The sequence below is a fragment of the Acipenser ruthenus genome, chromosome 10 (assembly GCF_902713425.1).
Source record: "Acipenser ruthenus chromosome 10, fAciRut3.2 maternal haplotype, whole genome shotgun sequence".
NCBI lineage: Eukaryota > Metazoa > Chordata > Actinopteri > Acipenseriformes > Acipenseridae > Acipenser > Acipenser ruthenus.
Genome location: NC_081198.1, coordinates 34,607,370 through 34,622,332, shown reverse-complemented (window position 1 = coordinate 34,622,332; position 14,963 = coordinate 34,607,370). Strand labels below are relative to the sequence as shown.

The window sequence follows — 14,963 nt, the reverse complement described above, 5'->3', positions numbered from 1 at the left end:
ATACTTGTATCATTTGTTAGATTATTATTAGTGTGTTTGGTCATGGATAAGTCAGACAGATGCTTGAGATGGCCATTGTTAGAAAAACAAAACAAGGTTTGGCAGTTGCTTTGCAAGGACTAGGTATCAAGAACAACCAAAACATCAGGAGAAACAACCATACCCGAATGCTGTCCAGATCAGGGAATCCGGAACCTTCCATATCAAAAAAGGTCTTTATAAAAAAAGAGAAGAGTAATTGTATCAGTCCAGGTGTCAGAGATAAAATGATTTATCTATCATCATAAACACTATTGATGCACGATTTAAAGAGCAACTTCATATAACTAATGCATTATTCTTCTGCTTAGATTCAGTTTGTATCATTTTCTGTTGTCACATCAGTCACCTCTTAAAGCCCCGTACACCAGTTTAAACATTTAGCTTTCCTCCTGCAACACTGCCTCTAGTGGATGTAAGAAACATATCAGTAAGACATACCATAGAACAAATGTGGTATTTTTTACATACGACAAATGTACTAATATATATTTCTAATACAAAGTAATGCACTTTGGCTTCATGAACATGCAAAAGGGATCCACTCAAAAGACTTCAAAAAGAATGAATGAAAAGGAATTGAGATTGTGTGCTGGTGTTTTTCGGTACCTCTGAGCGTGATGCCGCTGGTCCTGGCAAGCCAGGGGGTCCTCTTGGTCCAGGTTTGCCTTCACCAGGGTCACCCTGTTCAAACACGGTAGGTCATTAACACACAAACCACCCACCAAAGAGAACACATTGCAGGTGTCCGTACCATGAAATACTATAGGTCTGATGCAAAATAGCATTCTCCTAACAATTACTCATGCATCGTTTCAGCAAAACTGGATACATGATTCCCAAATTAAAATCTTTAACGTGTTGGTAGATTCAAATTACACCCCCCCCCCCCCCCCCTTACATTTTAATGATGCTGAGTCGTTCTTATTGCAATTACTCAAATATTGTCTTTTGTATTTATTTGTAGTCTGTGTTAAGGTGCTTTACCCTGAGTTCAGAAGCTGCTCTCCAGTTTTAGATGCATATGTAACCTGCTCTGTACAATCAGCAATACAAAACTCAATCAAGAGTTGATGTTTACGAGCTGGCGCTTACTAACATAAAGACACACTGATCTAGCCTACATAATATTAGTCAACTAGAGTGGCAAGTACTGAATTCAGGCCAAAGAACCTTAAACAAATACACAGTATTTTAGAATTCACAATTATTTTACAATATCTGTACAATGTCTTTTCACAAATGGCCATGCAAAGCTGTATTACATGTTAAACAGATAGTCCTTCTATACTACAAAGCTGGTCTTTAATACATGTTTGACATAGAAATAATTTCAACAAGGTCAAAATGTAGATACATTGTATGTCAGAGATATAATTGTACAATTGAATCTATTCTAGAATGTCCACGACTGACATTCTGTTTGTCTGTGACTGCATGCGCAAATAGTCAAACAGCAACCAACTCCTCTCTCTCCCTCCTTCCTAAAGTGGTTTTAAACAGCCATGTACTTAATAACTAAAGGAAAGTGGAATTCCTACCTTCTCGCCCTTTTGACCAGGGTCCCCTGGAGTTCCAGGAAAGCCAGGAGGGCCAGCAGGACCCTGATAATAAAACAAATGCACAAAACGATAAGCCATTTGAAAATACACATTCAAACTTGTTCCAGGCTACTTGAGTGAAGCTTGGTAGGGTCGCGAATATATCCACTCACTATCTCATAAAATCGTTCAAGACAAACATTTCCTTCAGCCAGTTTTGTGAAACCTATGCTTTAGTGGTCAATGAGTTTTGCAGCAGATTGCAAGTGGGCAAACACAGTGCCCTATGTTCTTAACACACTTTTTTTTTTCCAACAAAACACAACAAAAAAAGGGGGGACATGATAGGTAATTTCAGGTGCTGGCCTTAAAACTTACACTATTTGAACTGGTAAACTATGATTCTCAAAGCTTTGGTCAAGAGACTGCATGATAGATAAAATGAATAAACTTACTGCAATGCCATCTTCACCAGGGTCACCCTATGGAAACAAAATAAATAAATTGAATTTATGTTAACTGACAATTCCACAGTATGAAGGACAAAAAAAAAAATCCTAATAAAACCTTCAGTCAAATTTGGTTAGCGTCACAGTAAATACAATGTGTGTTGTCATATTCATTTCTGACAGTTATTTCACGCAGTATGATGAGGCAGACTCACAGGCTCTCCGTCTGCTCCTGAGGGTCCCGGTGGGCCTGCTGGTCCAGGAGGTCCTCTGGCTCCCACTATCTGCTCCACGACACTGCCGTCTCCACGCTCCAACCGCTCCGCAGCCGGGCCGGGGGGACCAGGAGGTCCTGGGGGGCCAGGTTCACCGGTGTCTCCTTTCTTGCCGGGGTAGCCAAAGCCAGCACTTCCCTGGAAACGAAACAGGGCATTAGACAAAAAAAAAAAAAAAATAAGAAAAAAGCAGGGTAATGGTAAAGATATTTCCCACATTTTTTAAACACTAAGCAATTTAACCTTTTCCCATCTCCCCAAGTAAAAATAAAATTCTCAAATATTCCCCAAGGCATTTGATAAACCATGAAATGTATGATTTTTTTTTTTAACGGAAGAATAAATATCAAAGTTATCACAGTTTTTAACCAGCAGGTGGCAATATTAACAAATGAAATGTAAGTGAAAAAATGACAGGTGACAAACTGTGGTGATGCACTATGCCAGTGATGCACAACTCAGGTCATGGAGGGCCGGTGTCCCTCCTGGTTTTTGTTCTAACCATACCCTAATTAGTTAATTGGACCAATTAAGCTTCTAATAAGGTCCAATAAAGCACTTTAGGGTGCGGTTGCAATAAAAACCTGCAGGGACACTGGCCCTCCAGGACCGAGTTGTGCACCACTGCCCTATACACTGCGGACACTATATACTTCCACTTGTCATTATGTGTGAGTAATTAGAAATACAAAAAAATAAAACAAATTGCTCAATATTTCCAGTGTGCGATTGTCTCTCTGATGTTTTGTTCCTGCAGGTACACATCTCAAATGTGAAGGACTTTCCCCTGGTATTTTGGGGTTTGGCAGTACAGTTTTTTGATTGAGTGCTAATGAGCAATACAAAACACTACTTTCAGCCTTACCTTCATGCCATTTTCTCCCTAAAAAAGAAAAAAATATTTTTACCCCAGAAATTCAATACCTAATTTACATCATAGACCATGGATATTTATTGCAAAACATTTCTTTAGTGTTTAATTACATGTCAATCTATGGAAAATAAATCACAACACCAAGGACCATCAATTAAGGCATACCAAATTATTAAAACTTAAATGATCATACTCCAATCTTAATGCTGGAGCCAATTATTGACCATCACAAGACAACCATAAAATACCATTGTGTCAATAGGGCTTCAGTTTTTAAATATTCTTACCTTCTCACCACGAGGTCCTGCAGTGCCCCCTGCAGCCACCACACTCTCTCCTTTTGCGCCCTGGGGCCCTCTTTCACCTTGATCGCCTTTCTGCCCCCGCTCTCCTTTGGGTCCTGCACCACAGAGACCATTGCGTATTGTACCATGTGGTTAAATGCAAGTACTGTCAAATGTACACTCGGTGTGTTTAACATCAGAATCTTATTTCTCAGTATTGCCGACAGCCACACAGGCGGCTCTTCAGATCTCAGAAGCTAACAACGTTGGGTCTGGTTAGCATTTGGACGGGTGACCACCATGCTGTGGTGTACGTGAGCGGCAGGTAGGGGGCACAATGATTGGGAACACTGGTGCATGAGTCTCCATTCTTCTGCATATTGCCCAGGTCACCACAGTAAACAGGAACCTGTTCTAAGTTAGTCCTACTTGATATTTTGGTTCTCTTGTTTTGTATTTCATCACTGATTATTTAGCATGATTTTAGATAAACGTAGAAGGTGCCATTTGAAAATATTATGTGTTTACTTATTCATTTCTAATAAAAAAATACAAATTCAAAATTAAATCTGAACTTTTATACAGTATAGTGTGGTGGTTTGGCAACATATATTTGTCATGAATAGTTACCCATTGTGTCAGATTTTTGTAACTTTCCAGCTTGACCCGGGACACCTGGCTGGGACTTCACTTCAGAATGAGTTTGAGAGTCAACTGAAAAGCACAGAGATTGAAACCACACAGGTTACAGCAGCAAGCATACACATGCATAGTGTTTTTGATTTCATCTGTAGTTTATTTTTTTAAATATTTGCATTTTACTTTTACATGAGATGGGTAACGAGTGACAGAAGACATAACCACGAGACATACAAGTCTTTTTCTTGAGTTACCCACAGAGAACCATACCGTGTTCTGTTTATCCGACTCGAAACAATGAAACCAAAGCACAAACTGCAGTGGTTACGGTGCAGAAACTTGCTGACACGGTGCAATGCTTTCATTTGATTTGCCAGGTTTGGGTGATGGTACTGGTATTTCTTTTCACAAGCTGGCTATAGATTTATGGAAAATACCTTTACTATGGAACACCCCCACACAAAGACCATAGGATAATTATGGAACCTTGTCCATTTTACACTCTCACCATGCTTGGAACAGACATACACCACTTAACTTTTTGCCAATGCATAATATATAAACAGCAAAACTTTTTTTTTTTGTGTGTGTTTCTTCCTTTTGTTAGCTTGCTCACATAATGCTTTATAAAATATCAACAGGCATTCTAGTAGACTAGGCATGAAATATTGTATATGCTTTATTGTATAAATAAAAATGAAGTATTTATAGAAACAGCATTTCAGTAATAAGGTCAGCTAAGAATTCCTGCAATATGAACCATACCCTGCACATGCCACAAGAGGGCGCTCATAGTTCGTTTAAATGTGCAACAAACAACAACAAAAAAGTCTCAGTATGGTTTCGCAGAATACGGTAATGTCTGTACAAAATTTAATTTCACAGCCTCACACAGCAATGCTTCAGGGAGATAACGAACTGAGCCAATGCTTCCAGTTCTGGCAGAAACATAAAAGTGTAATTACTTTTGCACAGCATTGTTCTGCTTTTAAGTTTAGAAAGTAAGCAAAAGTATACAAAAACAATACAGCACAATGAGTGTGGTGGGTGGGGGGGCAGCAATCACAGTGACATATTGACTTCACGCACCTATCTGCTTTCCAGCAGTCTCAGCAATGGTTTGAGGTGAGAGCTTCTCCTTCCTTCCTGTAGAGGGCGCTGTCACTGGGGGCTGTTTCAATGGTCTCTGGGCAGGAGGTGTCACCTGTGTTTAAAATTTAAATAAATAAATAAGTGCATCATAATAATAATATTTTTAAGTCATAATGCTGAACGGTTTACATAATTTGTTACTGTTTTGTATTAAATACACTACAGTACCATAAAGGTCAAACTCTTTTGGTTCCCTGTATAGCAAGATCTGAAGAAAGATAGACTGAAAGAGAAATATCTTTAGGGCTAAGTAATTCTTGATTCTTTTTTTTTTTTTTTTTTTTTTTTTAAACAATGCATTCAACCTAAATTGTATTATTTTTTACTGTTGCCATTTATTTTGTGATAAAATCATTCAGCAATATTTTATATGCAATGTTAAGTGATATGTAGAAATGATCCTAATAGTTTAGTATCTGGGCAAAAAAGAAAATAAAACAAAAGTTACTAGTAGGAAAAAACTGAATTCAGTATTTGAATAGCCACTCACAATCTTCACAGTGTCTTTTTGCACAATGAATGAATTTTATCATGTCTTAAAGTGACATGTTAGAAAGTAAGAACGTGTGCATCTCATTGCACTGTAGGTGGCTATAAAAACCAAAGCCATCAACAAAAAAAAGAAAGAAACCTTTTAATTTAAACCTCCAGTGCAATAAAAACAAAATAAACCCTGCAATAAAAAACAGGTGGAGACTTTAAAACTCCAAAACTACACTCAAACCAGCTTGAACAAAAGGAAAATTGGAACACACATCCTCATGAAAGACTGGAATGTCTTCCACAACAGCACACACTTAGTTTTACATCAAGTGCCTACAACTGACAACAGGTCTGCAAGCAGTAACACTAAATCTATGTGAAGAATGTCAGCTGTAGTGGGGTCCAAATCTAAAATTAAAGGGTAGAACTTAGCAGTGTAACTTCCAAGGACCCCATATCATGGATTTTCAGGTGGCATACCCACAACAGTAACAGTAATGGAGTACACCTAATGACTGACTAGTGCTTGGATTCCCCTTGAACTGTGATACTTTTAACAAGAAATCCATTACAGTTAGAAGTTATTTAAACTAAACTATAACTAGTTTCAATCAGTTACTTATAATAAAATCAAACACATCTGGTGTACATATATACTGAGACTAATCTATGAAGCTTTTGTCTATGGCAGGAAACTAGAACTGAAGAGAAACTCCCGAAGTCATACACCTCAACAAAGACTTACACCTCAACAAAGACTTAAAGATTTGATGAAAATACAGAATGACTGCAAATACAAAATGAAAAGAATTCCAAATTGGGAAGTACTTATTAAAATGTTCTCATGATGAATATATTGCTGCCCAATGTGACACTATAACTCCACCTCTATCAATGGGATAACTTCTCAATGTCAGCTGTATAATGCCACCAGCCACTGAAATCCAGCTGCAGTTGGTATGTGTGGGAAGTGGGGAACTTGGAACTATAAAACTACCAATTAATGTTCCAGTGTGGGAAGTGTCTAATTAGAAACTTAAAACCTAAAATCAGAGAAATATGCAGAGCATCCTCACACAAAGTCGACATCACTCAGCAGGCAGCTGTTACGCTTATAAAAAGAAAATCTCAAACATTGAGCTTGAAAAAAAGCAAAGCTTAGAATGTCAGCGAGTCAATGTGTTCTCCATTTGCAAGCATACAGTGCAGTTTATATAAACAGTAAGTGGCTATTTAGTGGAATTTCATTTTAAAAATAAAGTACAACATCTGCAGCTGCCCTGCTTAAATAATACTTGTATATGAAATAAAGTTTAGAACACTGATAGCACGTTGTAAATGCATTAGCGAAACATTGGTATTCTAGAGAATTTTCTTTTTTTGTTGTTGTTGATCCTCAATTTATCATGGATTGCATACACAAATGAATGCATATACAAATTAATGCATACTTACAGTACATACCCAAAACATTTATGGTTAGTTGCTTGTTTTGTTGATATTGGGATAACAATACTACAGAATCAAGGTATAAGCCAATGCTTCCTGGTACCTAATCAATCCCAGTGGTTAAATAGTCTGAATACAGCAAATGCACTAGAGACTGTCGACTGTGTACCAGGAAGATGCAGCAAAGCATAATTTAATCTACAGCGTTAAAACTGTCTTTTAGAACATTATACTGGTTACAAGACAAGCAGCAGTAATTGACTGGTGGTTCAGCCTGGAGAGGTTCTGTCTTACAGCTTGCCAACAGAATACATCAAGACTGATCTTGGATCACAAACCTTCCCCTGCTGCAAGTCAAAACTGCTCAAAAGCTAATGTAAAAAGCATTGATCCCACTACAACATATTCAAAACGCCTTTAACTGAGCAGGATTACAGTTGCACCCTGTGGCCTAAAGATACATCTGTTGCTCCTTGTAATTAAGGACACAATGTGTGTTTTTTTGTTTTTTTTTCCACCAGGCATGTCTCTGAATTCTAGTTTATTACTAATTACATAGTGTGGGGTGTTCAAAGGGCATAATAAAAATATGATTTCAATGCTGATCGAAAAATATCTAGCATATTGGAAAACATCCCAGCCTCCACTTTATTCTTTTTGCTAACATTAATGGTTTACAGACCTGTGTAGGATGTTTTGGTACTAATCTGTTGGCTTGGCAATGTGAATCAGCCTTGCTCAACCTGCAACATAAAGGCTCAGCTCCCAGCAACAGACCTGATCTTAACAGCATCCAGAGATTTAATCCTAACCCCTTTAAGGTTTTCTAAATTTGAACTGCAAACAACCTGAAAATCAACTTTAAGATGTTGTTGCCACCTGCACGGCTACAGATAGACACTCTTGCTGATCTGTAATCTACAAATGAAAGAACTGCAAGTGTCTTGTAAAATATGAGCTGATAAACCAGTACAATTGCAACCAGCTTCTTGTAAGGAAGTGGTTTATACTGCTGCCAGCATCTACACAATCACAGCAGTAAAGTGGAACTAGTGGCCCATTCCTATAATGCACAAAGACTGCAAAATGTATTTCTTGGTAAGTAAAGTTTTAATGGTTTGAGGTGGCTCTCAGCTGACCAAGAGGTTGTGAAATATTCTATTTGGGCCAAAACAGCACAAACAAGCATGGGTATGGTCATTTATATAGCATATAGGAACTGTAGAAGTCATTTTAAGAACTTGCCCATTTGGAAATAGTTACCGTTTCAATTTTAGGTCTCTCCTCGTATCCACTTCCAAAATCACCAGATGCCTGTCAAAAGAAAACAGTGTGGTTAGCATTGACACCTAAAATCTGTGATCCTTTTACCAAACCTGACCATGGAAGAGATGTGTACCACATTAACATTCGCTGCCATTTAGATCAACAGAATCTATCCCAATTTGTTTGAGTGATATGTAAATTCGTCAACTGACCAATTAATATGCGAGTTCTGATGTTAATGTGTTGCTTTTGAAGTTGGACTTCTGGGTCGTTCATTCAAGTGGTGTACAGTATGTACTAACCACAAATGGAGGAAACCCAGAAATTGTCTGGAATGACCCTACTGCAATATGTGCTGTATTTGTGATGCTGCTGTGTGTGTTATATTACTTTGGACCCCTTATACCAGTTCTGGGAGGTCAGATAAATAAACATTACATTTAACAAATACTTACAGCATCAGAATCATCTCCCTCTTCATCACAGTGTCTCTCAGCAGCTCTGGGATCTCCAACTACCCTGAGCTCAGCAATAACACCCTAAAAACAGAGAAAGCGGCACTATAAATCAGAAAGTGGCGTACAGACATCCAGATTGCCCATTTACAGAAGGCGGCCCCAGAAAGGTCATAGTTCCAGTAGATATGGGTAGAGCATGAACGATATCTGGTCCTGATTAGGCCATAGTAAATGGTTAATGGTAAGAATAAACAAAACTATTTGATTGCCCTTGATTGTGTGTTTTCATCACAATGTCACATTCATGTGCCAGACATACATCTAGGATGTTAAAGGACATGATGGTACCAAGTGGAGACATTTTTATCTTAGTACAGGAGCCAGATCCATGCTAAAATAATGTCAAATGCGTAGAATAACCATTATTTAGAAGAATGGAACTGTTTTGAATTTATCAAAAATATCTTTTGATGTTGGTGCAGCATTCTTGGTAGCCATGTTTTAGGGTAATGGCCACATTTGCCAGGAAAGTATGCATCAATCATTATTCCATGTGCTGTACATTTATCACAATCAATTCATTAAAAACAAGAAGCACTTTTAGTTTTAAAGTGAATTCTTACTGAAGCTCTAGAAATGAGTTTGTATAAATTGTATCACTGGTAACACAGACATGACCTTTCTTTCCCAAAATGCTTTGGGCCGAGTTCAGGATACAATGCCCACTAAACTGTTAACGGTTCTTTATAACAGTTTAATTGAGCCTTTGTGTCCCCCCCACTCTCATTCCACCCCCTCCCCACCATCTGTCTTTGAAACTTGAATAACTTGCATACATTCAGCATTTTTCACTTGCAAAGATATACATTATAGAATGGCATTTGCATATAAAACCCACATGTGGTATGTAGATGTTTCTCAAAATAACTTCTCCATTGGGTACAATGGCCAAGAGGGAACTAAACTGATAACTGAAGGCTGAGCAGAAGCTTTCTCCAGTTGGTGAGGGGCACAAGTGGATGCCATTTAGGGTCATAAAACAAAACAAAACAAAAATAATATTTCCTTTAAAACACAATCCTATAAAAGACTGATTTGCCCATCAGTATTGAAAAATAGCATACTGTAGTGCTGGCAATACAGGTCTTGTTATTGTGGGTCAAACACCTTCACAAATGTTGTATTCCTAATGCTGTGTCTTAAACATCACTGTTATCTTAAACATTGTGCAGTATTCTTCTTGTGTAAAATCACTTTGTATATCACTTTTTAAAAAGCACCCATGTGGTCTCTCAAACATGTGGTTCAGCTGGTGCACCAGCGTTAACTTGCCCCCTGCTACACACTCACTAGTGCACGCAAGACAAATATCAGTAAGAAATAAAACATAGAACAAATGCGGCATTTCTAACATCCTCTGGAGGCTGTGTTGCAGGGGGGCAAGTTAAAGGTTACAGTTTGAGAGCCCTTAGACAACAGTTGTGCGTTAGTTTAAAATAAAATAACCAGGATGTTGACAAACAGAAAATGACATACGAAGTGAATCTAAACAAGAATAATAAATCATTAGTTAATTATGATATTTCATACCCTGACAAAGTTGCTCTTTAATAAGGCATCTATATAACATGAAAAGGGAATACAAACATTTAAACAATGGCATGTATATAAAAGACGGAAATCACAAAGTTTCTTACCAATAGGAAAAAAAGAAACATCATTTAAAACAGAAAAATAGTTAAGGAGAAATGCAAGTTAGTCTCTTATTAGTTGCACAAAGGGTATAGTAAGTTTGTCTGTTTCTAAAACTGATCACAAATTCCTTACAAAGTTTTAACACCACACAGGGTAATCCTTAGATCAGGGGTGGGTCAACCCTGGTCCTGGAGAGCCACAGTCCAGCAGGTTTTATAGGTAACCCTTAATCATCAGTTTCTAAAGACTTGGAATAATTTCATTTTCACTAGTTAAGCAGTATTCTTTTGAATTGAAAATGGACCAGAGCTGACCACTCCTGATTTAATTGAACACATTAACTTGCTAAATTGATCAACAGCTTACATAAAGAATGCTGCCTTAGATAAAGAATGTGACCTTAGTTTCCTTTCATCTTTGGATGGCATCACACAATAAATAAAAATAGTTTTTTTTTTCTTGCACACAGAGACAAAGACATTCTATATGGCTAGACAAAGAGAGTTCACCCACATTCTTAACACACAGCTAAAGTTCTCTTGGATCCAATTTATTTTGTACTCAAAACCTTCACTCAGAAATGCTTGCCCAGCTGTTGACCCTTTTTTGGGATGGGTGTTTAAGGTAAAACTTGTAAGAAACTTAACCCTTTGCGGTCCTATGTCGTACCTCGTCCGAGGTTGCAATTTTCCCTTTCCGGTCCAATGTCCGACCCCGTCCGACATCATCAAAAAGACGTAAAAAACAGGTCTCTAGTCGTTTTTTCTCCGAAAAAAGCCAAAAAAAACTATTCAATGGCCAAGTGAGACCGATAGGAGCCGAGAAAAAAGGGGCGGATCTGAGCAATACACTTAGCCCCTGGCACCACAGACATAAACAAACAAGATAGCTGCTTCTGCATCCAGTGCTCAAAGAATATCACAGACATTTGCAGAGCTTTTTGAGATGTTATAGTAATACAATAATGACTTGGATCACATTATTGAGGAGTTTGGTGATAAAATGAGTGATCAGGAGATGATTTATTGGTATGCACTACTATGAAGAGGTATGTGAAAAATACAGCGAACAAGGGGTGGGGCGGGGCTGGAGATGCAGTACTGAGTGTCCTGTTGATATGCAGTGCCTTTTAAACCTGTTTTACTGTGATAAAAAACTTTTAAAACAGCGCGTCTAAAATAAACTGTGCATGTGAAAATAAACTGGACCTGACGCGCCTGAGACGCGCTGAATAAATGGACCGCAAAGGGTTAAGCAGACAAACATTTTGTCTAGTGTCTTCATCAGTGTTCATCACTATCTGAAACATTTTTTTTACTTAGCTTGGGGGTTGAATTGATCGTCCTATCTATGCTGGAAGCATTGCACAGCACTGGGGAATCCCCCTGAATGAATCACCCACTTCAGTGCTTATCCTGGAATCACCTGGAAAAATAAGGGATTGATGCCATCCAGGTGGTTTCCCGGATGTTGTAAAATTTGTTTGGTTTCTATAGGTTTTACCTTATCGTTTAAAGTTATGGAGCTGTGTTTAAACTTGTCCAACTCAAGCATTCAGATAAGCATGTTTTACTACATGTACTGTACATGGGATAATCATAGGTTTGCATTATAATGAAGGGAAGTTGTAACCAGAAGTATAAACAACTGTAAGCAAATGACAACGGGATGAACATTTGTCTGGCTGATTATTAACACTTTGAAATCTGAATGCTTCCAAGTCCAGTTCCTTGATAATCAAGGATAAGAAGGCCTCAGAGAAGGAATGAATCTTTGGGACATCTCCCACTATGTGTGTACAAATGAGCCATTTCAGTATGCCAGATTTTACTGACATTCATTAATTTTATATCTTAGTCTTTAAACTAAAACTCTGTGCAAGTTGACACAGATAGCAAAAGACCTCCGAGGTCTTTGAAATATACAAACTCATTTCCATTGAAATTCTTAGACCCCTAAATGACGAGTGACCTTTTTAACAATGACAACTGGTAAACTACTTCACTCTACAAGCTGAATTATGTTTCTTTCACTACCACCCCCAAAAACACGAGGTGCTGAGAGATTTTAACATACAAATGGATAGGAATGTGGTTCCATTCAAAGCTCTGCTGTGAGTGATAGTGTGCATTCTCTCAAAGCTTGCCGGGAATCTTTAAAGCCTAAGGTTAGGATTGTCACCATCACAGATGTGAAGTATAATAAAATAAAATTTCCTTTTCAGTTCATTTGACACATCATGACATTTCCTCTTCTGTGGTACCACCAGGGAATGGAAGGTCACCAACCATTCTCACAGCTCACAGCAAAGGTCAAAAAGGCTAGCAATTGGATTTACAGAGGAAGGGGAAAGAAGTGAACAAATTGATCCTTTGTGGTCAACTGAAAAGTAGTTCACCCCAGTATCTTACGAACTTCAACAGACATCAACTGGAAATGAATGTACTGTATATGTAACATTTCTACAGCTTCAAAAGTAATGCACTGACCATATTATATCAGAGATGTTTAGAAACTAACTTTGGAAGTTGGTGGTGGATGAGGCTACTTTGACCATTAAATCGAGTATAAAGGTACAAGCTGGGAGAGAGGGAGGGAGAGAGCGAGAGAGAATGAAACCCACATACCACAAATCGGTCTGGATCTGCTCCTCCAGCCTGACCAACAAAGACCCCTGCTCCACTTTCCAGCTCCATCTCGTCAGGTGAACGCTCGAAACGTGTTGCTTCAGACTCCTCACAATCCAAGAAGAAGAACACCTCTTCACCCTCCACGCTGATGGCGAAGCGTGTCCAGCGGTTGGCTAGAGATGGAACATTGAAGGCTGCCGCCTGGTAGGAGGTCTGGGACCCTGGCTCTGTGTAGTAGAAGAGGACCTTCTGCTTGCCTGCTTGGACGGCGGACAGCTTTACACCCACATACATGGATGCCTGTGTGGGGTCTGTGACAGAGAAGATCACGCCTGCCTTGTGGGTGGTTGGCTGCAGGTGGAAGAGGAGCGAGAAGTCCCGGTAGAAAGGGCTGGGCAGGTGAGCACGAGCCAGCTGGCCTGTGTTGGCATCTGGGCCAAATACATAGCCAGGGCTGTTGTCTGGACCGTAGATTTTGGTGATCTCTTCCGGAGGCGGGTCGCCTATCAACTGGAGTAGGGATACACCTACATCATCTGAAAGAGAAAAACAAAAAAGACTTAAGTATATATCCTTTAAAATCCCCTTTGTTTAAAAGAAGGTGTAGTTATGTACAATGTGTCGTTGATATGCTGCCAAAGGCGGTATTCTTAAAAGTTATTGGGATAGTCTACAAAAATGTAGGAGAAATCAAACAAATCACCAAATAAGGATTTGTCAAAATCTCAGTAGATCTTGTCTTGTGTACACACCAGACGAATTAACTTACATTGAACGTTTAACAATTTATGCTTCAATTTTTGGCAATAGATCTACTGTAGTTATTAATTAAAATTGGTCCTTGACAGGGAGGGGAAGGTACAGTACCTCATTAAAACTTACGAGCAAGGGGAGAAGCCCAAAAAGTAAATTAAAATATCAACATTAGTTTGGTGGCAAAGGAAGCCACACACAAATACATTAAAACACAGAAATGCTCCTGTACAACTTCTGAAACAACTCATTTCTAACTCCAACGTGGGAAACTTGGAATGGAAATTAATCTTTCAGCAACTCCCTGAGAAAGCCAGTCCAATGGGCTTCAAAATGTGAGTGTGAGAATTGAAAACGAGAAAGAAATATATACAATGGAAAGTCTCAGGACAGAACCATCATTAAATGTCACAAAGTATTTCCAGAATATCGCCTTCATTAATGTGCAGTATCAGTTTTAGTCTTAACCCCTTCAAACCTGAAATCATGCTGCAACAGTAACAACTTTTCTGCAAGAAACCCAAATAAAAGCAGGACCTCCGTCAGATGAGAGTTAAACAGCCCCGTTCCCATTCATATATTTAAAATAAACGGACTGACCCCAATCTACACAGCAGCTATGAGTGGAGACACAGGGAAAACAGAAACTCTCCCCTGAGTTTACAGATAAAATGTATAAACCAGGCACTCCCTGTTATTTTTGGATGGCTGAAATTATCCCGTCGTGCACTGAAAACATTTCAACTGTCAAATCCGCAACATGAAAAGCTGCTTCGCTTCAGCACTATGGTTTTTCTTTAACCAAGATTAAGAAACAATTTCTACCTAAGCAGTCACAAGTACATTTTGGGTTCTCTGCAGAATCCTCTGTATTCCACAATGGAAGCCCATCTTTACAGTACCTGGCACAACATGGTCCTGTGCTGTAGGCTTTAGAACCCCACCTGAACTCATAAAGAGATCTACAGTATATGCA

At 38.7% G+C, this 14,963-nt stretch overlaps 1 protein-coding gene across 2 annotated transcripts in view; it reads right to left on the bottom strand.

Moving 5' to 3' along the window:
* LOC117409287 (collagen alpha-1(XVIII) chain-like) overlaps positions 1 to 14,963 on the bottom strand; it is a 109,899-nt gene that overhangs the window by 23,628 nt on the left and 71,308 nt on the right. For both annotated transcript variants that reach the window (XM_059032070.1, XM_034015107.3), the window contains 12 exons: positions 13,232 to 13,770; positions 8,907 to 8,990; positions 8,449 to 8,499; positions 5,191 to 5,305; positions 4,093 to 4,176; positions 3,466 to 3,578; positions 3,170 to 3,187; positions 2,245 to 2,442; positions 2,036 to 2,062; positions 1,581 to 1,643; positions 649 to 723; positions 164 to 214 (listed from right to left, as the gene is read on the bottom strand). In XM_059032070.1, the coding sequence (XP_058888053.1) occupies positions 164 to 214; positions 649 to 723; positions 1,581 to 1,643; positions 2,036 to 2,062; positions 2,245 to 2,442; positions 3,170 to 3,187; positions 3,466 to 3,578; positions 4,093 to 4,176; positions 5,191 to 5,305; positions 8,449 to 8,499; positions 8,907 to 8,990; positions 13,232 to 13,770 (1,418 nt within the window). The remainder of the gene's footprint in view (positions 1 to 163; positions 215 to 648; positions 724 to 1,580; positions 1,644 to 2,035; positions 2,063 to 2,244; positions 2,443 to 3,169; positions 3,188 to 3,465; positions 3,579 to 4,092; positions 4,177 to 5,190; positions 5,306 to 8,448; positions 8,500 to 8,906; positions 8,991 to 13,231; positions 13,771 to 14,963) is intronic.